Raw genomic sequence first — 26,642 nt, 5'->3', positions numbered from 1 at the left:
TTCTGCTAATGAAATAATGTTAGTTTTTTTTTTTTTCATTGGTCTGGGAACTTGAGTAATTAGCATTTAAACAAAACACACACACGGCTTGACATTCAGCATGTAATTGCTGCAGAAACAGCTCATTTATCGTACATTTTTAGCGGGGCTTATGAAGGAAAGCACTTGATTTATAGAGAAGAATCACGTATTCCTTTGTGGTCCTTATCCACTCCAACCAGTTAATGATTTGCCGTTCCATCATCATCGCCGCCCCCCCACCCCAAGTTCTTTCCTGCTCCCACACGTCATGCCTGCTCAGCATTGTCCATCTGTCACTTCTTGAAAAGCAACCCCAATGAATGACAGTCCTCCATGGCGTCTCTCCATTGTCTGCTGCAGCGGGTGGAACAATGAGTTCGCCTCCCAGGTCACGTTCTCGTAGCAAAAAGCGTTTGCCTTTTATTTCTTTGCAGATCGGCCCGGAACTTTACAACACGGAGTTGGAGACTCCCTCTGCTTTCTCTCCCTCTCCCTCCCCCTCCTCTCTTCCCTCTCCATTTGAAGGGCAGGCTTCGTTGAGTGTCCCTCCCCCCCCCACACACACCCATCCTCTGCCTTTTGTTTGACGACCTTGGAAATGAGTGGTTCGTCCATTGTTTGGGCTTCCCTGTGGCTCCACAGTATACAGGTAGCCCTCAGCCACACTTGGAATATTGCATCCAGTTTTGGTCCCTGTTGGAAGAAATGTCCTTCTGGGTTCAGTTCCAAGTGGGGAGAAGGACACTGGAAGCATGGTGGCTGTTTGGAAAGTTGGTTTTTAATGGTGGACAGGATCACACGCCTTGAAGATGTTGGGTGAAGAAGAAAAAGGGAAGAGATGCTGAGTGTGCCTGGGTTTTATGCCTTCTCTGGGCTTTTGAATTTGAGCTTGTATTCTGATTGGTTGTCAGACTCCCATGGGGCCATGCAGGGGCAACTCTGTAGGCCGTGTTTCGAGTCCAAGTTTGGTTGAGCCTTGCTGGGTGGTGATGTAATGAAAGGACTTTGGGATTCCTATTATGGCTCTGCCTGAAGGAGGTAGATCTTTGTTATGTAGAAAAGACTGGCTCAGGTCTTAATGGCCCATTGACAAAGGTGGGGGTGTGCTGAGTTTTTGCCTCCCTTTTAGGGGAAATATTCTGCCCTTTTAATATTTCCTAAAATATATCATTTTCCTAGGAGAGGGGACAGTAGGAAGTTAATTGCCTATAGTCACCATGATATAAAAAAGACGTGGAGACTCTAGAAAGAGTGCAGAGAAGAGCAACCAAGATGATTAGGGGACTGGAGACTAAAACAAAGTCAATGGGGAAACCAAGATTCACTTAATAACTGTGTGACTAACTTAACGACTGCAATGATTCACTTAATAACCATGGCAAGAAAGGTGTTAAAATGGGGCAAAATCCAGTTAATAAATGTTTCACTTAGCAACATAAATTTTATGCTAATATTCTGGTCGTAAGTCAAGGACTACATGTATAAGGAACGGGGCAAACTACTTGAGGAGCCTATTAAGATAATTTAATAGCTGAAACATCAGGACGGATAACAGTGGTAGTTAATTGATTGGAGAGTGTGGGTTCCTGCGTGAGGCAATCTACATTATGATTGGTTGCTGCGTATAAAGGGGGAGTTTCCCTTTTCCCCCGCCTTTTTCTTCTGTGTGCTCCGCATGCTGTTCTGTGATTTACCTGATGATTTACCTCACGATGTTAATGAGGACGATTTACCTCACAATGTTGATGTGGACGATTTACCTCACGATGTTAATGTGCCTTACTATCTTATTTACTGTAAATATAGATGTTAAATATATTTATAAATTTAAATATAAAACTACAAGTTCATTTCAACATCCTTGACTTCATTGGGACACTGGCTGCTCAATTCCCTGACAGCTCCCATGAATAGTTTTGCCAAGGCCAGTGGGTGCCATCTTGCCTTCAATGGGGCAAAGCAAATTAGCTCAGTGGATTGAAACGAATCAGTTGCTGCAATGACAGGCCTTGTTAGTTTGCCCATTACACTAAGCCTTCTTTAAATTTTGATTAAATTGGTTTAATTAAACTGTAAGAAGCAAAATAGTCCTTACAGATAGTCCTTAACTTACAACAGTTCACTTAATGACCATTCAAAGTTACTACAACACTGGAAAAAGTTACATATAACCATTTTTAACATTTATGACTGTGGCAGTATCCCCATAGACACGTGATTTAAATTCGGATGCTTGACAACTGACTCACATTTATGATGGTTTCAGTGTCCTGGGGTCATGTGATTCCCTTTTGTGACCTTCTGACAAACAAACTCAATGGGGAAACCAGATTTGTTTAACAACCGTCTTACTAATTTAACAACTGCAGTCGCTCACTTAACAATAGTGGCAAGAAAAGTCATAAAAAGAAGCGAAACCCGCAACAAAGTTCTCGCTTAGCAACACAAGTTTCGGGCTCAATTGTGGTTGCAACTTGAGGACTACCTGCACATGAATACAAACAAAACAAAAAATAGTTTTTAAAACTTTAAAACCAAACCACTAATCTCTAAACCGAATAAGAACAATTCAACTACAGGGTATCCTCAAATATAACCACAATTGAGCCCAAGCTTTATGTTGTTAAGTGAGACATTTGTTAAGTGAGGTTTGCATAATTTTACGACCTTTCTAGCCATATTTGTTAAGTGAATCATTGCAGTTGTTAAGTTAGTAACACAGTTGTTAAGTGAATCTGGTAACCCCATTGACTTTGCTTGTTAGAAGGTCACAAAAGCAGGATATTGTGTCCATCACAAATATGAACCAGTTGCCAAGTGTCCGGATTTTGATTATGTGACCACAAGGATGCTTCAACGGTCGTAATTGTGAAAAATAGTCATAAGTCACTTTTTTCAGTGCGATTGTAACTTTGAATGGTTACTAAACAAACTGTTGTTCGTCAAGGACTACCTGTATAATAATAATAATGATCCCCAGATAGGATTTTTTTTTCCAGTTCAGTTTTTAAACCACACAGAATCATATTGGCTAGTTTTCCCTTTACAGGTAGTCCTTGACTTATAACTTATGATCATTGAAGTTATAGTTATGAGGACAACTTGGTCACGTGGCCACATTTTGACGGCAGGGCAATCAGCCTGCATTTATGGCTGTTTGCAACATCATGTGGTCATGTGATTGATTTACAACATTTTTTGCTAGAAATTGACATTTCCTCCCTGTTTCCAGAAAACAAGTGCTAGAAAATAAACTTCCAGTTTCCGGCGCGTGCTGGAAAATAAACTTCCAGTTTCCGGCGCGTGCTGAAAATAAACTTCCGATTTCCGGCGTGTGCTGGAAAATAAACTTCCAGTTTCCGGCACATGCTGGAAAATAAACTTCCAGTTTCCGGCGCGTGCTGGAAAATAAACTTCCAGTTTCCGGCGCGTGCTGAAAATAAACTTCCGGTTTCCGGCGTGTGCTGGAAAATAAACTTCCAGTTTCCGGCGTATGCTGGAAAATAAACTTCCAGTTTCCGGCGCGTGCTGGAAATAAACTTCCGGTTTCCGGCGCGTGCTGGAAAATAAACTTCCAATTTCCGCCGTGTGCTGGAAAATAAACTTCCGGTTTCCGGCGTGTGCTGGAAAAGAAACTTCCGGTTTCCGGCGCGTGCTGGAAAATAAACTTCCAGTTTTCGGTGCGTGCTGAAAATAAACTTCCGGTTTCCAGCGCGTGCTGGAAAATAAACTTCCGGTTTCCGGCGCGTGCTGGAAAATAAACTTCCGGTTTCCGGCGCGTGCTGAAAATAAACTTCCAGTTTCCGGCACGTGCTGGAAAATAAACTCCCAGTTTCCGGCGCGTGCTGGAAAATAAACTTCCAGTTTCTGGCGCATGCTGAAAATAAACTTCCGGTTTCTGGCACGTGCTGGAAAATAAACTTCCAGTTTCCGGCCCGTGCTGGAAAATAAACTTCTGGTTTCGTGCATGTGCATCAGCCAGCTAGTCTTCCAGTTACTGGCACACATGCATGTGCGATGATCAGCTGCCTGGTGTGCACGCTCACGCCGGAAAACAGAAGACCAGCTCTTCCAGTTTCTGCCCCTGCCATACCCATGAAGGCCAGCTGATCGTCACACGTGCATGCATGCACGCCAGAAACCTGGAAGAGGAACGGGTGAAACTGCGTGTGCCAGGTGACATGGCTCTGTGTGCCACTTTGGCCATGTGTGCCATAGATTCACCATCACGGGCTTAGGGACTGCCACAAAAAAGGTAGCAAAATCAAGTCAGTTACAATACAATAGCAGAGTTGAAAGGGACCTTGGAGGTCTTCTAGTCCAACCCCCTGCCTAGGCAGGAAACCTTATACCGTTCCAGACAAATGGCTACCCAACATCTTCTTAAAGACTTCCAGTGTTGGGGCATTCACAACTTCTGGAGGCAACTTCTGTTCCACTGATTAACTGTCAGGAAATTTCTCCTCAGTTCTAAGTTGCTTCTCTCCTTGATTAGTTTCCACCCGTTGCTTCTTGTTCTGCCCTCAGGTGCCTTGGAGAATAGCTTGACTCCCTCTTCTTTGCGGCAACCCCTGAGATACTGGAACACTGCTATCATGTCTCCCCTAGTCCTTCTTTTCATTAAACTAGACATACCCAGTTCCTGCAACTGTTCTTCATATGTTTTAGTCTCCAGTCCCCTAATCATCTTTGTTGCCCTTCTCTGCACTCGTTCTAGCGTCTCCACATCTTTTCTATATCGTGGCAACCAAAACTGAATGGAGTATTCCAAGTGTGGCTTTACCAAGGCATTATAAAGTGGTATTAACACTTCACCTGATCTTGATTCTATCCCTCTGTTGATGCAACCTAGAGCTGTGTTGGCTTTTTTGGCAGCTGATGCACACTGCTGGCTCCTATTTAAATGGTTGTCCACTAGGACTCCAAGATCCCTTTCACAGTTACTACTATTGAGGAAGGTACCACCTATACTGTACCTGTGCATTTCGTTTTTCTTGCCTAAACGCAGAACCTTACTCTTTTCACCATTGAATTTCATTTTATTAGATAGTGCCCAATGTTCAAGTTTGTCAAGATCCTTCTGTATCTTAAGCCTGTCTTCTGGAGTGTTGGCTATTCCTGCCATGATGACCTGCTTTAAAACCATCATGAGTTACCGCAATAATTGCCAGAGTTACAGTTGTAAGTTGGGGACTGCCTATACAGCCATGAAGTGCCAGCTCTAAAGCTGAGATGATACGCATTTCATCAACCCAATCTTTGATTATTGGCATACATGTATCATTCCAGGAATACATGATGGTCTTTTTGGCCCCATTCCAAGCACAATAAACCCAAAGTTCTTCGTAAATAGACAATTTCCAGATTTTCAGAATATGCTTTTTGCAACACGTTGACACCTTTTAAATCTTGACTGGCTTCCAAGGAGCAGATTTATCATAATACAAAAATGCCAAGGAAAAAGATTGACGCATGTTGCAGAGCCAGTTCTCCACCCAACCCAGTTGGAAAACATTATGAGAGCAGCAAGTTTGATCTTTATAAAGATGGAGACAAGCCAGATTCCTCAGCCAGAAGAGGATGCCAATTGCCTACTAGGTGGAATGGGAAGAAAAACTAAACACTAGGTAGGGGGTTTAAACCCTCCCCCCTCCCCCCCCCCGGTGTATGTGTGTCAGAAAGAAAGAGAAAATAATAATAAAAAGACTGACTAAACATGATACTTTCTCAATATAGTAAATATTACTTATCCACGTTCCTGGATTATTTACAAATTGTCAGGTGCAAAAACCATACATTAAGTTGTAGTTCTAAAAGGATTTGTTGCCCACACTACATGAGCCGAGGTGGCGCAGTGGTTAAATGCAGCACTGCAGGCTACTTCAGCTGACTGCAGTTCAGCAGTTCGGCGGTTCAAATCTCACCGGCTCAGGGTTGACTCAGCCTTCCATCCTTCCGAGGTGGGTAAAATGAGGACCCGGATTGTTGTTGGGGGCAATATGCTGACTCTGTAAACCGCTTAGAGAGGGCTGAAAGCCCTATGAAGCGGTATATAAGTCTAACTGCTATTGCTATTGCTACAGGTAGTCCTCAGCTTACAGCCATTTGTTTACCGATCATTCAAAGTTGCAACTGCACTGAAAAAACCTCCATATCCTGTCAGAGCTGAAGAAGCTTCTTGGATGAGAAGCGAAACGTCTTGAAAAGAAAAAAAAAAACCAAGAAAGTCCAGTTGCCTTCTGAAAAAGCACCTTTTGGAGAACCATGACCTGGATGACTGAGAATGGATGACTCTAAAATCTCTACAGATTCTGTGTGAAAAACTATTTTTCACACTTATTTTTATGTCTGTTGCCGGCGTATTCAATAACCGAGGAGGCGACTGGTTGCAGCAGAACTGTTTATTAACGTTAACACAAGTAGAACGGAACGTAGGGACAAACCCCATCTGATAGCTATTCATATATGAGCTGTCAGACGGAGAACCAATGGGGAAACTGTATTTGTCCCGTCAGCCGGCAGGTGCGTCTCTACCAATCAGGGCTCCTCCTGTGTTCCTTGGCAGCCGCCGGTCGTATCTCCAAGGACACAACACTTACGACCATTATAGCATCCCCAAGGCCATGTGATCAACATTGGGACGCTTGGCAACTGGTTCATATTTACGGTTGTAGGGTCCCGGGGTCATGGAATCACCTTTGGCGACCCTCGGACAAGCGACATTAATGAAATAGGCAGATTGCACTTAACAAATGCATTCCTAATTTAGCAATTGCAGTGATTCACTTAACAACTCGGAAGAGCCGAGGTGGCGCAGTGGTTAGGGTGCAGTACTGCAGGCCACTTCAGCTGACTCTTATCTGCAGTTCAGCGGTTCAAATCTCACCGGCTCAAGGTTGACTCAGCCTTCCATACTTCCGAGGTGGGTGAAATGAGGACCCAGATTGTTGTTGGGGGCGATATGCTGACTCTGTAAACCGCTTAGAGAGGGCTGAAAGCCCTATGAAGCGGTATATAAGTCTAACTGCTATTGCTATTGCTATATTGCTAACTATGGCGACAAAGGTTGTTAAATGGGTAAATGTTTGCTTTATAACCATCTTATAGATGGGTATAGGGATGAGGTGGCGCAGTGGTTAGGGTGCAGTACTGCAGGCCACTTCAGCTGACTCTTATCTGCAGTTCAGCGGTTCAAATCTCACCGGCTCAAGGTTGACTCAGCCTTCCATACTTCCGAGGTGGGTAAAATGAGGACCCAGATTGTTGTTGGGGGCGATATGCTGACTCTGTAAACCACTTAGAGAGGGCTGAAAGCCCTATGAAGCAGTATATAAGTCTAACTGCTATTGCTATTGCTATATTGCTAACTATGGTGACAAAGGTTGTTAAATGGGTAAATGTTTGCTTTATAACCATCTTATAGATGGGTATAGGGATGAGGTGGTGCAGTGGTTAGAGTGCAGTACTGCAGGCCACTTCAGCTGACTGCTAGCTGCCTGCAATTTGGCAGTTCAAATCTCAACAGGCTCAAGTTGACTCAGCCTTCCATCCTTCCGAGGTGGATAAAATGAGGACCCAGATTGTTGGGGGCAATGAGGCTGACTCTGTAAACCGCTTAGAGAGGGTTGTAAAGCACTAAGAAGTGGTATATAAGTCTAAGTGCTATTGCTATCTTGCTTACAGTGGTGGGTTTCGGATCCCGTTCCAACTGATATGGTTGGAACGGGCCCGGCGTTGTCCACATGGACATGCGCAGCATGTGCATGCATCTTACAGCTTCTGCGAGCCTCCGTGATGTTCTAGCTGCTCAGCGGAGCATCACACAGGAGCTGTATGCGTAAACACCGAAGACTTAAAAGACCGGTAAGGAGCTTGGGCAGGTACGTGGGCCCTCCGGAGCACCGTACCGGAACAGTATCCGGTGCTCCGGGCAGGCTCTGGTACTCCCATATCGTCTGCAACTCACCACTGCTTGCTTAGCAACAGAAATTTTGGAGTCGATTGTGGTCCTAAGTCGAGAATTACCTCTGTAGGTTTTGCTAGGAGGAAGACATGGAGTGTATAATGTGTCAATCACTGGCTTAATTTTTGTTTTTGTTTTTTGTTTTTTTTCCCTTTCTCCATCTTAGGACACCTCAATTCTTGGTTCATTACAGAGTGGGATGGAAAATTCTTCCGTGGCTTCTGCCTCTTCTGAGGCAGGAAGCAACCGGTCACAAGAAATTGAGGAGCTGGAAAGGTTCATCGACAGCTACGTTTTGGAATATCAAGTCCAAGGCTTGTTGACTGAAAAAACTGAAGGGGATGAGGAGAACGAGAAAACCCAGTCTAATATCTCGCAGGTGAGTGACAGACTTGGAGTGGGTCATTCCCACTGGCTTAAAAACACCAAAAGAGTCATAGTGAGAAGAATAACAATCAGTGAGGAACTGAATAAATGGATAGTTGGATGTTTTTCCGATAACTCCAATCTGTGTGTTTTAAATCTGGCATGGACACCTGTTCTGAACCCCCCACCTCCGTACACTAAGGCACTCCAAGACAAGATTACTGCTAGATGATTTATTCACAGTACATTAACACACCAACAAGACTTTGGCAGCAATCCAGACTTCCAAAATAAGAAATACACACGAGAGCTTCTCCAGTATTGGTATATCAGTTGAATCCTGCAAACAGCCTCCTCCCAAAGTCTCTCCTTATATACTCTCTTGGGAGGAGCCTAATTACAACCACCTGGGTCCAATTATCTTCTGTATCTGCGTAGTTGCTCTCTGCGTTTATCTGCCCACCTTTGCCTGGCGTCCAAAACCAACTCCCTTTGGCTTTTACTGCTGCTCCACGCCTCCGGTGCCTCCTGGTGGCCAACCAGCCTCTCTGGTCCCTGCTCGGAGTCTGAACCCTGTCCAGGGTCCTCCACATCTTCCAGAGCCGACACATAGGTTCCCTCACTGTCAGAGTCTGTTTGCAGCTCCAATGGCTCCTGCTGGGCCACAACAGACACCATTTTAACAAACAATGAAGTTTGTTTGGAGGCTGCAGAGGAACGATCTGGCATCAGTCTCGAAGTGCAAGATAGCCAGCAAATCAAATATAAAAGAGAGTGAGTGAGTGAGTGAGTGAGTGAGAGAGAGAGAGAGAGAGAGAGAGAGAGAGAGAGAGAGTGTTCCAGTAAAACTCTGGAATGCCTCGAGCAATTTCAACCAAACTTCGTACACAGATGACTTACTCTCTGGAAAAAAAATACTGTGGGGGTAAGACATAGCCGTTTCTGCCTTCAAATGGCTTCTACTGTACTGCTGTAAAATGGCTTACACTGTACAGTGCAGTGGAGTTGCTATGGTAAAGGCTTCACAGTACTCCACAAGGGGGCTCCCTCTGGTAAGGGGGAAAATCCAACATTAGAAATTATGTTTGATCCAGACATTTCCCCCCTATAAATAAATATCCGGGCAACGCCAGGTTATCAGCTAGTAAATTTAATAATAATTAATAGTAACAATCAGTCACCAGGGTGGGTTTGGGGCAAATCTTCCAGGTCTCTAGGAATATGGTTGTTTTTTTAGGAATAAGCATCAAGAATGATTTATTTGGCTGATCAGTCATCAAAAATCAAACCTGACTCAAGAACCCCTAAAGGGCTTAATTTTCCCTGCCTTAGGAATAAAAGATGGCTGGGTAATTTGGAGCCAGCCTCTCTCCCTCCCCTTCTCCTCTCCTCCCCCCCCCCCCAATTCTCCCTCTCTCTCCCCATATCACCTCCTAACTTTATTGTTGTGGGCAAAATAAAATATGACTCATTTTGTATTCCTCTTGAGCTATAGGAAATAGGAACCAGATATATTTCATCTGACTTTAGCCTTGTTTAAAATCCTTGGCTTTCATCCAGATATTAATGAACTCTGACCCCACAATTGGTTAGATATGCCACCAATTTGGGGGTGCTTTGCAATTTCTTTGGGGTGTGCCATTCGAGAACCAGCTAGGGCAGACCCTGCTTAGCTTTCAAGTTCCAGTAAGATTGGCCAAGTGCCGTTACCTGTGGACACAGGTATATCCTGTGATAAGAAGGTGTGAAAGGAGGGGTGTTTTCTCTCAAACCTGCCAGCAAAAGCCAACTCTCTGATTACCTTTTTGCTCTCACTGCAGTGGTGGGATTCAGCCAGTTCGCGCCTATCTGGGAGAACCAGTTGTTAACTTTCTAAGCAGTTTCGGAGAACCAGTTGTTGGAAGAAATCTTATTTTGTTTTTTTCCCCCCACTTTACAAAGCTAATCCTGTAAGGAAGGCAGGAAGGAAACATTCTGGTGTTCTTTCTAGCCTCATCTTTATTGTCCTTGCTTACAGAAACTGCTTTTCCAGTTAACCCTATTACATTTTAACAGCTAAGACGAAGCGCCCATCAAGGTGAGTGACGTTGAGTTGGTCACGACCACCCAGTCACATGACCACCAAGCCATGCCTACCCAGCTGGTCATTAGGGCAGAGAACTGGTTGTTAAATTATTTGAATCCCACCACTGTCTCACTGCCACCTTATTTTGTTCATTGTTTCAGTCTGAATGTATTCTATTTGTTCATTAATTAAGAGCCGAGGTGGCGCAGTGGTTAAATGCAGCACTGCAGGCTACTTCAGCTGACTGCAGTTCTGCAGTTCGGCTGTTCAAATCTCACCGGCTCAGGGTTGACTCAGCCTTCCATCCTTCCGAGGTGGGTAAAATGAGGACCCGGATTGTTGTTGGGGGCAATATGCTGGTTCTGTAAACCGCTTAGAGAGGGGTGAAAGCCCTATGAAGCGGTATATAAGTCTAACTGCTAACTGCTACTGCTATTAATCAAATTTATACAGCTGTCCATTTAACCCCAGATGACTCTGGGTGACGCAAAGCAAAACCATCCTCTTTTCTCTCTTTTTAGTGGACCGTTGACTGTAACGAGGAAATAGAAAGCAGCATGTCCGGCTACAGAGGCAAGGGGTCAGCACCCTATAATCAAAACCAGGTAATAAAAATTGGATTTTTTTTTTAAATGCAGAAAAACATCGTTTAATACCAATAGAAGAGAATATTTCTAGCTTAGGGATGAACTGTTGGGTATTTTGTGTTATCTGAGCTTGGTTGGGTTTTTGTTTTTGTTTTCATTTCATTACCCAACTGTTCTGACCCCCCCCCCCTCTTGTTCCACCCCAAAGCACTCCAAGCCAAAGATACTTTACGGAATTTATTAATAGACAGACAGGTCCTTGGTAGCAAACCAGCACAGACAAGCCGTGGCAGCAATCCAGCACAGATAAGCCTTGGCAACAATCCAGCCTGCCAAGCTCACAATACTGTTCTCCAACATTAGTTAATGCGTTGACTTCTGCAAAAGGGGCGTGTGCACAAGCATTCCTTTTATAGTCTGGAGAGGAGCCAAATTACCACCAGCTGAGTGCAATTACCTCCTGTAACTGTGTAATTGTTCCTTACGCCTATTAGCTCTCCGGTGCTGGGCATCTAGGAATAACTCCCTTGGCTCCTCCCCAATGTTGACATCCAAATCACACTCCCTTGTCTCCTCCCCACTGGTCCAAAGCTCAGGCATCTCCTGGTGGCCAACCAGCCTCTCTCCGCCCTGCTCAGAGTCGGAACCCTGTCCAGTGTCCTCCATATCCTCCAAAGCCGACTCTTAGGGGCCCTCGCTGTCGGAGTCTGGTGGCAGCTCCAACGGCTCCTGCTGGGCCACAACACCCAACTAGTTAACATCATCAGTGCTAGAAGGGAGTGAGGTTTGCACTCTTTTTATATATTAAATATTTTTATATTTTGATTAGAGAGCAGCTGAGTAGTGTTTCTGTTGGAAAGTAAATACCATTGAATGAATTCACACCTACACAGACTTCCCTAGAAATAAAACCCAGTGGGACTATAGAACAAAGGTAGACCTGGGTTAAGAATGAGCTCCATTTCTAATTCTGTCTTTAATTCAAAATTGAATGATAGCTTGGACTTGCACTTATGAATGGACTGCCTATTATTAAAAATGGCAGGCAGTGTTTCCTTTCTCAAGGAACCACACAAATTAATAGAATAGCAAATTTGGAAGGGACCTTGAAGGTCTTCTAGTCCAACCCTCTGCTCAAGGACAAGACCCTTTAGTATTGTAGACAAGGGGCTCTCCAGTTTCTTCTTAAAAGCCCCCAGTGATGGTTGCTTGAGTTGTTGTTAGTCCAGTGATGGTTACGAAGTTGTTGTTAGTTGCAAAGTCGTGTCCTCCCCATCGCAACCCCATGGACAACATTCTTCCAAGCCTTCCTGTCCTCTACCATCCTCATACCTATTGCTTCGGTGACTCCAGCCACCTCCTTCTCTGTTGTCCCCTTCTTCTTATGCCCTCCATCTTTCCCACCGTGACCCGACAAATACGCGCACGACAAAAGCGTGCTGACAAAACCGCAACGAGAACACCGCGACGTCATAAACGCACCCACAACAACGCGCCGACAAAACTGCGCGATTTAAGTTAAGGTAAGGCTTAGGTTCAGGGTTAGGTTCAGGGTTAGGGTTATTAGGTTGTTATTACTTGTTTGTTGAAGGCGCACTTTTGTCGGCGCGCTGTGGTCGGCGTGCTTCTGCGCTCATTCGTTGGCGTGATTTCGACCTTGCGGTTTTTTCGCCGCGGTTTCATCGGCACGCTTTTGTCGAGTGCGCATTTGTCAGTGAACCCTTTCCCACCATTAGGCTCTTCCCCAGTGAGTCCTTCCTTCTCATTAGGTGGCCAAAGTCTTTGAGTTTCATCTTCAGGATCTGGCCTTCTAGAGAGCAGCCAGGATTGATCTCCTCTAGAACTGGCCAATACGAACCTCCGATATTCCTCACATTTCACTACAACTAACCAAGCAGAGAGAAAGTGTTTCATGAATCTCTGAGAACCACTGAAATCGACTTACAACCACAGTTGAGCCCAACATTTCTGTTGCTAAGTGAGACACTTGTTAAGTGAGTTTTGCCCCATTTTACAACCTTTCTTGCAACAGTTGTTAAGTGAGTCACTGCAGTTGTTAAGTTAGCAACGTTGTTAAGTGAATTTGGCTTTTCCATGGTCTTTGCTTGTCAAAAGGTTGCAAAGGGGGATCCCGTGATCCTGGGCTACTGCAGTCATCATTAATAAGAGGCAGTTGACAAGCATCCAAAGTTTGATCACATGACCGTGGGAACGGTGCAACGGTTGTAAGTGTGGAAAATAGTTATAAGTCACTTTTTTGAGTGCCATTGTAACTTCGAATGGTCACTAAGCAAAACAGTTCTAAGTTGAGGACTACCTGTATTAAAAACATGCTGCGGCAAAGGAAACCTTCACCATAGAAGGAAACATCTCAATTATCTTGTCTACTTTCTTTTTTAAAGAATGGAAACAAAAACAGCTCCCTGGACATGTTGGGAACGGATATCTGGGCAGCCAACACTCTTGAATCTGTCAGGTAAGCTTACTTTCACTTTCTGTACATGGATATTTTGCCTTGCAACCTGTAAATTGTCCAAGTACAGTGTTACCGTGGTCCTCGCTTTGAAACTCCGTCAAATTTGGTAATCAGTGCATTTTGACACAAATATTTTGTCCCGTAATCATTGTACTCATTGCTTGTTAGGTACTCAAGGCACAATCTAGAATTTGTTGACATTAGCTGCCTTGTGACACACACTACATTATTCCTTGTGGGGAAAAAATTGTTTGGTACGATTTTTTTGGCACACATCATTGTTAGGGGTATCTCCATTGGGAGACAGAAAGTAGTGTAGTGGAATGTACAGCTAGAGAGAAAGAATGTTGCTAGTAGAAACACACGAATAGAGTTCCAGACACTGCTAGTAAAAACAAGTAGCTTTACTACTGATAATTGCTTCCCAAGCAGTCATAGTAGATAGTAGATATTAGTCCAAACACAATTCAAAGAACAAACAATAGCTTACAGTCGCAGTTCACATTCCAGCCATCAAGTCATCAAGCATAGGACAAGGAGAGAGAGAGAGAGAGAGAGAGAGAGAGAGAGAGAGAGAGAGAGAGAGAGAGAGAGAGCTCTTGATTCCTTCTTATAGTAAAGTTAATTACACCTGATAAGTACATCCACTCATTTAAAGCAACAACGACCATTTGTTATTGTATGTAGATATATATTGCCTACCCAACACTAGGAGTATACTCCCAACAATCATGCCTCTTGAAGCAATTAATGATGAGTACCAAGGTACCGCAGTATTCCATAGTTAAAACTCATCTTTCTTTCTATCTATCTATCTATCTATCTATCTATCTATCTATCTATCATCTATCTATCTATCTATCTATCTATCTATCTATCTATCTATCTATCATCTATCTATCTATCATCTATCTATCTATCTATCATCTATCATCTATCTATCTATCTATCTATCTATCTATCTATCTATCTATCTATCTATCTATCTATCTATCTATCATCTATCATCTATCTATCTATCTATCATCTATCTATCATCTATCTATCTATCTATCTATCTATCTATCTATCTATCATCTATCTATCTATCTATCTATCTATCTATCTATCTATCTATCATCTATCTATCTATCTATCTATCTATCTATCTATCTATCTATCATCTATCTATCTATCATCTATCTATCTATCTATCTATCATCTATCTATCTATCTATCTATCTATCATCTATCTATCTATCTATCTATCTATCTATCTATCATCTATCTATCTATCATCTATCTATCTATCTATCTATCTATCTATCTATCTATCTATCTATCTATTATCTATCTATCTATCTATCATCTATCTATCTATCTATCATCTATCTATCTATCTATCATCTATCTATCTATCTATTATCTATCTATCATCTATCTATCTATCTATCTATCATCTATCTATCTATCTATCTATCTATCTATCATCTATCTATCTATCTATCTATCATCTATCTATCATCTATCTATCTATCTATCTATCTATCTATCTATCTATCATCTATCTATCTATCTATCATCTATCTATCTATCTATCTATCTATCTATCTATCTATCTACCTATCTATCTATCATCTATCTATCTATCTATCATCTATCTATCTATCTATCTATCTATCTATCTATCTATTATCTATCTATCTATCTATCTATCTATCTATCTATCTATCTATCATCTGCATCCATCCATCCATCCAAACATCCATATTTTTCAACATAGTAACAAAATAGAGCAAACAAAAGCAAAGTGTTGAAAATAAGAATTGAAGAAAAAAAGGTAAGAAAAAGAAAAAAACATACAATTATGACTTCCAACCTTCTTTCTATCCAGTAATTCTCATCTGAATCTTTTCCCAACTTCTGTCCTTTTTTAATCCTAAATCCAATGATTTTTGTGTGCGTGAGTTGCAGGAATAGGATGGTAGATAAGTAAGAGAGAGATGCAGAGTACAGTGATAAAAAACGATTTTAGAAAAGCATCAAAAACACCAAAAGGTAATTTTACACGGAAGATCTGGCATATTCCCACATGATGGGAGTACTCTTGAGATCTCTAGTGGTTAGCTCAAGTCCTTGAAGGCAAAATAAGTGTGAAGGGTTTTGTTAAATAAGGCCAGGATGGGGTCCATATGGATCTCAGGCAGGGGTGGCATTCAGCCGGTTCGGACTGGTTCGAGCGAACCAGTATTGGTGAGTAGCAGATGGGCCCGCCCACCCATCCCAGCTCTATGCCATCCTATTTAGCCACATTTTGTAAGCCGCATGATTGCATGCAAGCCACACGCACGAGCAAAGTGCATGCGCGGAAGGCGCACATGCTCACAAAGCAAGCATGCATGCATGCTCAGTTTCAGTGTGGGTGAACTGATGGTAGAATTACCGTATTTTGGCTGCCGGCTGCGTCAAGAGGATGCAACACAAAATATTTGTAGCTCAGGACATTTCATTACTAGACTAGGTAACACCATTAGTGCACTAATTAGTCTGGTAACCAAATGTTATATTAGCTTACCTAGGGCTCCCAATTCCCTGTTAAGCCCAGTTACCATTTTGCACGGTGTTGCCTTCCAAATCTTCAGCTTTTTTTATTTCTCCTTATATATATATATATATTTTATCCTGCAGTGGGGCCACCTGGGATTTACAACCAGAGAAACTTGACTTCACACAGTTCCACAGAAAACTTCGCAACACTCCCAAGCATCCTCTTCCACAGATAGACAGAGAAGGGTAAGTATCCGGGTTTATACGAAAGAAACAGTTTTAAAATGCAGGAAATTAGTTTTGCTACCCTGGTGATTTTCCTGGCTTTGCAGAGCATCTGGGACAGAATTCCTAGCCATCAGACAGCAGATAACAAGTTGGGGAGAATCAGAATAAATAGTGATCAAAAGGCAGAATGGCTTCAGTCACTTGAATTGAGCATGTAACGCTGTGCCAGTTGGCTGCTTGTGACAATACTGTACACATAGTCCTCAACCTATGACCATAATTCAGCCCAAAGTTTGTGTTGCTAAGTGAGACAGTTAAGAGAGTTAAGACTCAGAATGCTTATTTTACAGCGTGAGATATTGACAAATCCGTTTGAATCTGAAATCCTATTACCAGTTGTGTCTCGCAGTCAATTCACATGTTACTGTTTTGATTTGGTATAAAGATTACCAAGCGCATCCATTTATGTATACTGTATTTTTCGGAATATAAGACGCGCCAAGATTTTAAAGAGGGAAAAAAAAAAAAATTGCACTTTGCAGACCTCCCAAAAACGGAGGTCAGAAAAAGGGTATGCATTGCCTTTAGGAGGCTTACAGAATGCTCCTGGGGGCTGGGGGGGCAGAAACGAGCAAAAAACGGCCCGTTTTCCCCTCATTTCTGCCCTCCCCAGCCCCCAGGAGCACTCTGTAAGCCTCCTAAAGGCTCTGCACGGCCATTTTGGTGAAGGGAGCAGGGTTTCCGGAAGCCAAAAATGCTGTATTCAGTGTATAAGACGCATCCAGATTTTCACCCTCTTTTCTGAGGGAAAAAGGTGCGTCTTATACTTTGAAAAATACGGTAATTTAAAATAAAGATAGGAATTATTTCATAAATCTCTTTCCTCCTATTTATTTTAACTGGGTTGCGGGGGAAATCTCACAAACCAAAAGGCTTTAGAAAAAAAAGGTTCTTTTCACCCATTTATTTTTCATGATTTCCCCTTTTTTTCTGGGTCTCAGTATTCCAAGCTACAGTTTCACTCTGCTTGACTGAGCTACATTGGGTTGGGGACAGGAAGTGAAAAGATCATTGCGCTGTGTAAATATTAAATGTGAAGTTTACCTTGAGGAAATATCAGGTTAGGTATGTTAGGTTCCTGCAAGTCTTTGTGTGAAACCGACAAGCCAAGGTAAGGTAAGCATAAAGACACTTGCAAGGAAAAGGCAATCTATGATAATAGTGTACTACAACTCCCAGAACCCTTTCCAAGCTTGGCAAATAGGAATCCTGGTAGGGCAAACACAGTTTGCATACCCTTGCAAGCATCCTGCTATCCTAGAAACAAATGGTACATGAACAAAAATTACAATCCAAAGAAGAAAAAAATTAGCAGATTATTTGTTTTATAATTTGAGAATAGCAATAGCAGTTAGACTTATATACCGCTTCATAGGGCTTTCAGCCCTCTCTAAGCGGTTTACAGAGTCAGCATATCGCCCCCACAGTCTGGGTCCTCATTTCACCCACCTCGGAAGGATGGAAGGCTGAGTCAACCTTGAGCCAGTGAGATTAGAACCTCTGAACTTCAGATAACAGTCAGCTGAAGTGGCCTGCAGTACTGCACTCTAACCACTGCGCCACCTAGAAAAACTAGTCTGATTTTTCTTTAAAATAGCAATAGCAATAGCACTTAGTCTTATATACCGCTTCATAGTGCTTTTACAGCCCTCTCTAAGGGGTTTGCAGAATCAGTCTATTGCCCTCAACAATCTGGGTCATCATTTTACCCACCTTGGAAGGATGGAAGGCTGAGTCAACCTTGAGCCGGTAAGATTTGAACTGCTGAACTGCAGCTAGCAGTCAGCTGAAGTGGCCTGCAGTACTGCACTCTAACCACTGCACCACCTCGGCTCTCTACGTCAGCTTTCAGTATTTGAGCAGTTTCATACAGGCAAACTACCTGTTGCAGATCCATCAATTAAGGAAGTACATCTAGTGCAGTGTTTCTCGACGTTAGTGACTTTAAGTCCTGTGGACTTCAACTCCCAGAACCCCCCAGCCAGCAGAGCTGGCTGGGGAATTCTGGGAGTTGAAGTCCATAGGACTTAAAGTCGCTAACGTCGAGAAACACTGATCTAGTGGGCCAATGGAAAAGGGCCTTTTCTGTTGTGGCTCCCTCCCTTTGAAATGCCATTCGCCTAGATATAAAATTGGCCCCCACCCTTGATAGCTTTTCAGAATGCCCTGAAGATGTGGTTCTGTCTGCAGGCCTTGGGAGTCAAGGGTGATATGGAGCCGATCAAGCGGCTGGTGTGATTGTGTGGTTGCAGCTGTGTGTGTGTGTGTTTGTGTGTGCCTGTGTTATGGATTCCTACATTGTGAAATTTTAATCTTGTAAGCCACCCAGAGTCACCGTGTGTGAGTTGGTCAGCCATATAAATACGCTTAATAGATAATAAACAAAACACATAATTCATGCTTTACTTGACAAATTTGTCTATCCCTGGTTTAGAATTGGCAAAGGAAAAGGTGAAGAAGGAGATGGCATCAACTTAAATGACATTGGAAAAGTTCTCCCAACCTGGCAGGTGAGCTTTCTCTCCCATCTCCTAGAATCTTGTTTTTCATGTTTGGTGAACCATCTGGGTGACAAAAAGAATAACAGCAACGTGCAACAAACCATCTAATGTAAGGTAATCCTCAGCTTAAAACTATTTGTTTAATAACCATCTGAACTTACAACAGCGCCGGAAAAGTGAACTAAGGACATTTGTCCCTTAACAACTGTTGCAGCATCCCCATGCTCACATGAGCAAAATTCGGATGCTTGCCAATCGGCATAGTATGTATGATGGTTGTGGGGTCCCATGGTCCTGTGAATACCTTTTGCCACCTTCTGGCAAGCAAAACCAATGGGATTGCCAGACTCACTTCAAAACCCGTATGTCTAACTTAACAACTGCAGTGATTCACTTACCAATTGTGGCAAAAGAAAGTTCATACAATGGGTCAAAACTCATTTAACAACGGTCAGAAATTTTGGACTCAAATTGGTCTTGTAAGTCAAGGACTACCTGTTTGTTTGTTTGTTTGTTTATTTGTATCCTGCCTTTATTATTTTCACATGTAACTCAAGGTGGCGAACGTATCCAACACACCTTCCTCTTCCCATTTTCCCCAAAACAACAACCCCATGTGGTAAGTTTGATTGAACGACTGGCCCATTGTCCTTCAGCAGACTTTCATCCCTAATGCAGGACTAGAACTCCCAGACTCACATTTTCTAGCCTGGTGCTCTTAACCACTAGACCAGGAGTGTCAAACTCAAGGCCCGCGGGCCGGATCTGGCCCATGGGGCCACCCTGGAAACAGCGAAGGACCGGCCCGCGGTGGCTCTGCCAGCGGAAATGGAGCTCGGGAGGGCTGCAGATGGAACACTTCTGAGTTCCATTTTTGCTCCTCCTGTTGCCACCACAGGTGCCCCCGAAACAAGTGACGTCGAGCTGGCCATGTCCCCCTGGGCCCCGAGGTCAAACACAACCCTGATGCGGCCCTCGATGAAATTGTGAGTTTGACGCCCCTGCGCTAGACCAATGGCTCAATGAACCTGGGCCATTTACCTTCCAAATTTTGTTTGCCTCTGAAAAGATATCACAATACGCGTCATTTTCTAGCAGAAATTCATGGAAAGGAAAGCAAAAGAACAAACAAGTTTTGCACTACTATAACACAGGCTGCGCCCTTTTTCTATGTACATCAGGATGATGCTCCTTTTGTCATTTTCATCAAAGCATCGGATCCTATGGTTGCTTTCTAAGGTACGTGTGCAGTGATGTAAATAGCAATATCCAGACCTTAAGAACAGATCAAAACTACAGGTGACCCACGACTTATGATTTGTGGTTCAACTGATGGTTGAAGTCATAATAGACTCCTAAAAAAGTACTTACGAGTCAGATTCAAAGTTACGACGGCCGCTTCCCTTCTGCATTCGCGTGATCACATTTTGGGGCACTTGGCAACTGTTTTCAGGGACCTCTAATCCCATGATTACAATTTATGACATATTTTTTTTTGCCAGAAACCAGCAAAAAAATTATTTCCAGTTTCCAGTCAAAAAAAAAATGTCCATTGTGAAAATGGGTTCGCTTAACGACTGTCGTGTTCACTTAATGGCTACTGCCAAAAAATGTCATAAAATCATGTCAGCCGTTTGGGTGCCTCGACTTCTTTTTTTTTTTCCAAATATATATATATATTTAAATTAAACATAAAAGACAACATAAAAAAAAATTCTCATCCATTACATACACAGCATGTCGTTTGGTTACAAGCGTTTTCTGCATCCATATTTTCAATTACATATAAAATCACAGATTTTCCGTCTAATGTAACTAGATACCTCACTTTCATTGTACAACATATATTCAATTACGATTAATATTTCTTTCTTTTCAACGAACCTAATTCCCTTGCATTCTTGATTGCCAATTTAATAACAATATATACCTTTATGTAATCACTTATCTCATTCTGGATATTTTTACAGTGTAAAAGAATTTACCAACTGTTTATGTTTATACATCACTACTTTCAATTATGCATAATCCCGCCAATCATCCATCAAGTATGCTTATGTTCATTGTTGTCCTTGTACATCATACATTCAAACAAAAATGTTATTCCTTCATTTTTAAACAAAGTATTCTAAATACTCACTTCATATATATATATATACCAATCTTTCATTACTTCCTTATTAAAACTATTTATCAACAACAATTTATAATATACATCACTACTTCTGATTGTCATGACAGACAATGACAGAAAGAGCCGAGGTGGCACAGTGGTTAAATGCAGCACTGCAGGCTACTTCAGCTGACTGCAGTTCAGCAGTTCGGCTGTTCAAATCTCACCGGCTCAGGGTTGACTCAACCTTCCATCCTTCCGAGGTGGGTAAAATGAGGACCCGGATTGTTGTTGTGGGCAATATGCTGACTCTGTAAACCGCTTAGAGAGGGCTGAAAGCCCTATGAAGCGGTATATAAGTCTAACTGCTATTGCTAAGTCTAACTGCTATGACATACGATGGAAATTCTGGCCTCCATTACAAGTCATAAGTCAAGGATCACTTGCATAAACACACTTGTTTTTTGCCAGATGTCTGTTGTGACTTTCATCAAGAATGCTTGGAATTGAAGTTGCCAGTTGCCTTTGTGGATTGTCTGTTTAATGAACTTTTCCCTCCTTTGCATTACTCCAATTGTCAGGATTCTTTGCCGGGCAAGGATGATTGTTGTCAAGAATTTGAGTATGTGTCCTGGAGTCAAAATTTACATTCCAGCTCTCTTGCCTGGAATATTTTCTGGACTGTCCTTGCTCCACCTTGTGGCTGGGAATGGACACAGCAGTCATCCGCTGAAGTTCTAACAAGAAATAAGAGAAATTGACGTCTTGCTGTTGTCGTTTTTTCACTCTGGATTTTGTTCATGGAGAAGTTTTCTAACTATCCTTGTCCTGCTGGATCCCTCAATAGCTTTTGAAACTCACAACTGTAGTATCTTGGTTGGAAATTGGAGATGCCATACTGTGTGGTAGCTGTGGCCACTGCCAGTGTGCACAGGGAAGCGCCATGCGTTTCATGTGCGTGCACAGTACTAAAAAAATGCTTTTGCGCATGCACAGAAGCCAAAAACAAGATGGCGTCGCCGAGAGAATCAGTTTGAGGGTGTGGCAAGCCATGTTGCTACCTATTTGGCCAAACCGGAAGGAACCCACCTCTGGTGGTGGGACTGCTCCATCCTGAATCGGTGGATCTGGTTGATTTTTGGGTGTTAAGAGGAAATAACTTGCATTCCCTGTTTCTCACAGTTTAATGTAGTTCACTTTCTCTGGAGCTGCCCCTGAAGACCATCCAGAAACTTCAGTTGGTGCGAGGTGCAGCCAGTGGTGGGATTCAAAACTTTTTACTACCAGTTCTGTGGGGGTGGCTTAGTGGATGTGGGGGTGGCTTGGTGGGCGTGGCAGCGGAAGGATACTGCAAAATCCCCATTTCCTCCTCACTCCTGGGGGAAGGATACTGTGAAATCTCCATTTCCACCCTATTTCTGGGGGAAGGATACTGCAAAATCCCCATTCTCTCCTCACTCCTGGGGGAAGGATACTGAAAATCACCATTCCCTCCCCATCCTACTAACCTGCTTTCCAGCTACCTTCTCCTCTGCAGGGCAACAAAAGACGACCCAGCTGATCAGCAGGGACTCGGGAGGCAGCAAATAGATGGGGGCGGGGCCAGTCAGAGGTGGTATTTGCCGGTTCTCCGAACTACTCAAAAGTTCCGCTGCCGGTTCTCTAGAACCAGTCACAGTGGTGGGATTCAGCCAGTTCGCACCTATTCGGGAGAACCGGTTGGTAACTTTCTAAGCAGTTCGGAGAACCGGTTGTTGGAAGAAATCTTTTGTTTTTTTCCCCCACTTTACAGGGCTGATCCTGTAAGGAAGGCAGGAAGGAAGCATTCTGGTGTTATTTCTAGCCTAATCTTTATTGCCCTGCTTACAGAAACTGCCCCTCCAGTTAACCCTTATTACCATTGTAACAACTAAGGCGAAGTGCCCATCGACCTGAGTGACATTGACTTGGCCACGCCCACATGATCACATGACCACCGAACCCCACCTACCCAGCTGGTCATTAGGGCAGAGAACTGGTTGGTAAATTATTTGAATCCCACCACTGACCAGTCAGTACTGGCTGAATACCACCCCTGGGTGCAGCAACACATACCCTCACTAAGCTGTGTAGTTTCTGCCATGTTGTATCACTTGTTCAGGGGTAGCATTGCTTACTTGTGTGTTTCAGAGTGCAGTTCAAAAAGTTGATTGATTTGTTCCTCTCGTATAACCGTATAACCTATGTCAATCTAATCCAAGACCGTGAAGAAGGTCTTCTGAAGATCCCCACAGGAGGGACTGAAAATCTGGCATCCTGAGTGGTCTCCTTTCCTCCATAGAAGATTGCCTCCTCAGCTAAGAGTGAACCCCATTTTTGTGGCCATTCTAAAGATGTGGAGTTCTGGAATCTTTTGGACTTGATTCATTTAATTATATAGTGATCATTTTTTGATATTTGGGTAGTCCTCAACTTTGCTGTTGTTAGTTGCAAAGTCATGTCCGACCCATTGCAACCCCATGGACAACATTCCTCCAGGTCTTTCTGTCCTCTACAATCCTCTGGAGTCCATTCAAGCTCACACCGACTGCTTCAATGACTCCATCCAAGCCACCTCCTTCTCTGTCGTCCCCTTCTTCTTTTGCCCTCCATCTTTCCCAGCATGAGGCTCTTCTCCAGTGAGTCCTTCCTTCTCATTAGGTGGCCAAAGTACTTGAGTTTCCTCTTCAGGATCTGGCCTTCTAAAGAGCAGTCAGGGTTGATCTCCTCTAGGACTGACCGGTTGGATCGCCTTGCAGTCCAAGGGACTCGCAGGAGTCTTCTCCAGCACCAGAGTTCAAAGCCCTCCATTCTTTGGCGCTCAGCCTTCCTTATGGTCCCACCTTCACAGCCATCCATTGCAACTGGGAAAACCATAGCCTTGACTGTACGCACTTGTGTTGGCAGGGTGATGTCTCCGCTTTTTAGTAGGCTGTCTAGATTTGCCATCTCTTTCCTCCCCAGGAGCAAGCGTCTTTTAATTTCTTGGCTGTATGTCCTCAACTTACAACCATTTAATTACCATTTGTAGTTACAATGGCACTAAAAAAAATAACTTCTGACCGTTCGTCTCACTTATAACCGTAGCAACATCCCTGTAATCATTGATCAAAGTGCAGATGCTTGGCATCCGACTCATATTTATGACGGTTGCAGCGTCCTGGGGTCATGTGATCACTTTTTGTGACCTTCTGACAAGGAAAGCCAATGGGGAAGACAGATTCACTTCAAAGGGCTTCCCCTTTGCTGAAAAAGTTTTCCAAGAAGAACTGGCTGGCGACTTTGTCCACAGCGGCAAATTAGCCTGAAGAAACATTCCATACTCCATCAAGAAATGCTTGTTGCTATTGGTAGCCAGGAGAGGGCAGCATATAATCAGATTTGATTCGGCACAGTTAATCAATTTAAGAGATCAATTTAAGAAGAGAAGGTTCAGTTCTATCAAACATGCAGTGCAAAAGAAATGAAGGTGCCTTGAATTGCAGAGAGTCCTCAACTTACGGCCACAACTGAGCCCAAAATCTACGTTCTTAAGTGAATAATTTGTTAAGTGTCCCATTTTACAACCTTTCTTGCCACCGTTGTTACCGTATTTTTTGGAGTATAAGACACTGTAAAATGTAAGACACACCTAGCTTTTGGGGAGGAAAACAAGGGGAAGAAATCTGCTTCTGCCTCCCAGCAATTTGCCTCCTTGCAACAAACAGCAAAAAGTACAGACAATATACACTGTAGTGTTATATTTCAGATTATACTTGTACAGATGCTGTTAAAATGGATGTGCTTTCTGAAAGTATAGTTATTCTCTGCTATTTAAAAGATTAGCACTTTTTAAAACAATAGCACGAGGCCTCTTCAGATCAAGCGTTTATTTTAAAAAGCTTCTTCACATTTTATTCAGTCATCTAGAATAATAATAAAGTAGTCTTTAAAAAATAATTTGAACATTCTATAGGCCTTTATAGTTGTTGACTTACCTCCTTGCAGCAAACAGCCTGATTAGCACAAGAAAAAAAAATCTTCCTCCCAGAAATTTGCCAATGGAGCAAACAGCAAGTTTCACTTTCAATTTCTCCCGATCATCAGCTGTTACAGGCTGCAGGGATTGCCATAGCTTATTGAAGCCTCCGCAAGCCCTTCGTTTGTGCCAAGAGGTAAATTGCTGGGAGGCAGAGGCCAAAGGGTTGGAGCCGGTGGGTGGGTGGGGCTACATTCAGTGTATAAGACTCACCCAAATTTTCACCCTCTTTTAGGGAGGAAAAAGGTGCGTCTTATACTCCGAAAAATACGGTAAGTGAATCACTGTAGTTGTTAAATTAGTAAGATTGTTGTTAAATGGCTTCTCCGTTGACTCTGCTTGCCAGAGGGTTGCAAAAGGATTTCTGACCACTGCAACCTTCTTAGCCATCATAAATATGAGTCAAGCATCTGAATGTAAATCACTTGACCATTGGGATGTTGTAACCTTCAGACGGTCACTAAATGAATTTCTGTAAGTCAAGGACTACCCGTACAGACGAGTAGTACAGGTAGTTCTCAACTTAACATAATTGGCACCAGAATTTCTGTGGCTAAGCAAGACGGTGGTTCATTGAATCCCACTTGATTTTATGAACATTTTTTTTTTTGCCGCAGTTCTTAGGCGAATTGTTGCAGTTGTTAAGCGAATCATGAAGGCATTAATCAAATCCCACTTCTCCCATTGACATTGATTGTTGGTGTTCTGACCCAGCCTTAGCAGAGGCAAGAAACAGACTCTTTGTCACAAAAAACCCTCTTTATTTATCTCTTGTGAATTAATGGCATTCACCCACCAAAAAATCGAAGCAAGAGTGCTTTCAAGGAGTTAAATGCAGTAACAGACCTTATCAGTTCCTTGTGATAATTGCAAGGCCATGAGCTCCCAGCCGAAAGGCTACAAATTAAGTTCTGGCAAGCAGTCTTTGAGGCACAAAAACACCATGAGCAAAATCTTCAGAAATACAAACTGTTGTCTCCTACGATCACCACTCCCCTTTCCTTCTATTTATTCCCCAGCCAGGGAGGAACGATTCAGCATCTATGTGTCCTTTGCTTCCTGAGTCGACTCCTTGTTCTCCACTGTTCACCTCTCCTAACTGCTCTGCGCATACATGCATCTGGAACAGGCCCCAGCTGTTCTTCCTCCCCACTTATCTCAGCCCCTCAAGGCAGCTGCCTCTCTGGTGGCTGGGAAATGTTGGGTGACCCTGGTTCTTTCTCAGCATCCATGCTGGTTCTAAGCATCCAAATTTTGATCATGTAGCTGTGAGGACACTGCCACTGTTGTACTTGTGATAACCAGTCATACGGTCACTCTAAACCGCTTCATAGTAAAACGATGGGTTTGCTTAACTAACATTCATTTAACAGTCTCTGCAAGCATTTGTAAAAAGTGGGTTCAGTCATGTGATGACCTGCTTTACGACTGTTGTGAGGACTCAATTACAGTCATAAATTGATGACTACTTGCAGTATGCTTTCATTTACCTTAAGCTTCCCCTCCCTTTCTTCAAATGAAAAACTTTAGCCCTTCTCCTGGGTAAAGGTAACGGTTCCCCTTGCACATATGTGCTAGCCGTTCCCGACTCTAGGGGGCAGTGCTCATTTCTGTTTCAAAGCCGAAGAGCCAGCGCTGTCCGAAGGCGTCTCCTATTTTTATACTTGCATTTTTTACATGCTTTCGAACTGCTAGGTGGG

General features: G+C 43.0%; 1 protein-coding gene across 2 annotated transcripts in view; it reads left to right on the top strand.

Annotated features, from left to right (window-relative positions):
- CTIF (cap binding complex dependent translation initiation factor) overlaps nt 1-26,642 on the top strand; it is a 182,600-nt gene that overhangs the window by 41,937 nt on the left and 114,021 nt on the right. For both annotated transcript variants that reach the window (XM_032214565.1, XM_032214564.1), the window contains exons 2-6: nt 8,151-8,363; nt 10,937-11,020; nt 13,405-13,478; nt 16,146-16,250; nt 18,727-18,802. In XM_032214565.1, the coding sequence (XP_032070456.1) occupies nt 8,184-8,363; nt 10,937-11,020; nt 13,405-13,478; nt 16,146-16,250; nt 18,727-18,802 (519 nt within the window). In that variant the 5' untranslated portion in view covers nt 8,151-8,183. The remainder of the gene's footprint in view (nt 1-8,150; nt 8,364-10,936; nt 11,021-13,404; nt 13,479-16,145; nt 16,251-18,726; nt 18,803-26,642) is intronic.

This window comes from Thamnophis elegans, chromosome 3 (genome assembly GCF_009769535.1).
Source record: "Thamnophis elegans isolate rThaEle1 chromosome 3, rThaEle1.pri, whole genome shotgun sequence".
NCBI classification, from domain to species: domain Eukaryota; kingdom Metazoa; phylum Chordata; class Lepidosauria; order Squamata; family Colubridae; genus Thamnophis; species Thamnophis elegans.
Note: the sequence above shows the minus strand (reverse complement) of the source record. Positions and strands in the feature narration are given on the sequence as shown.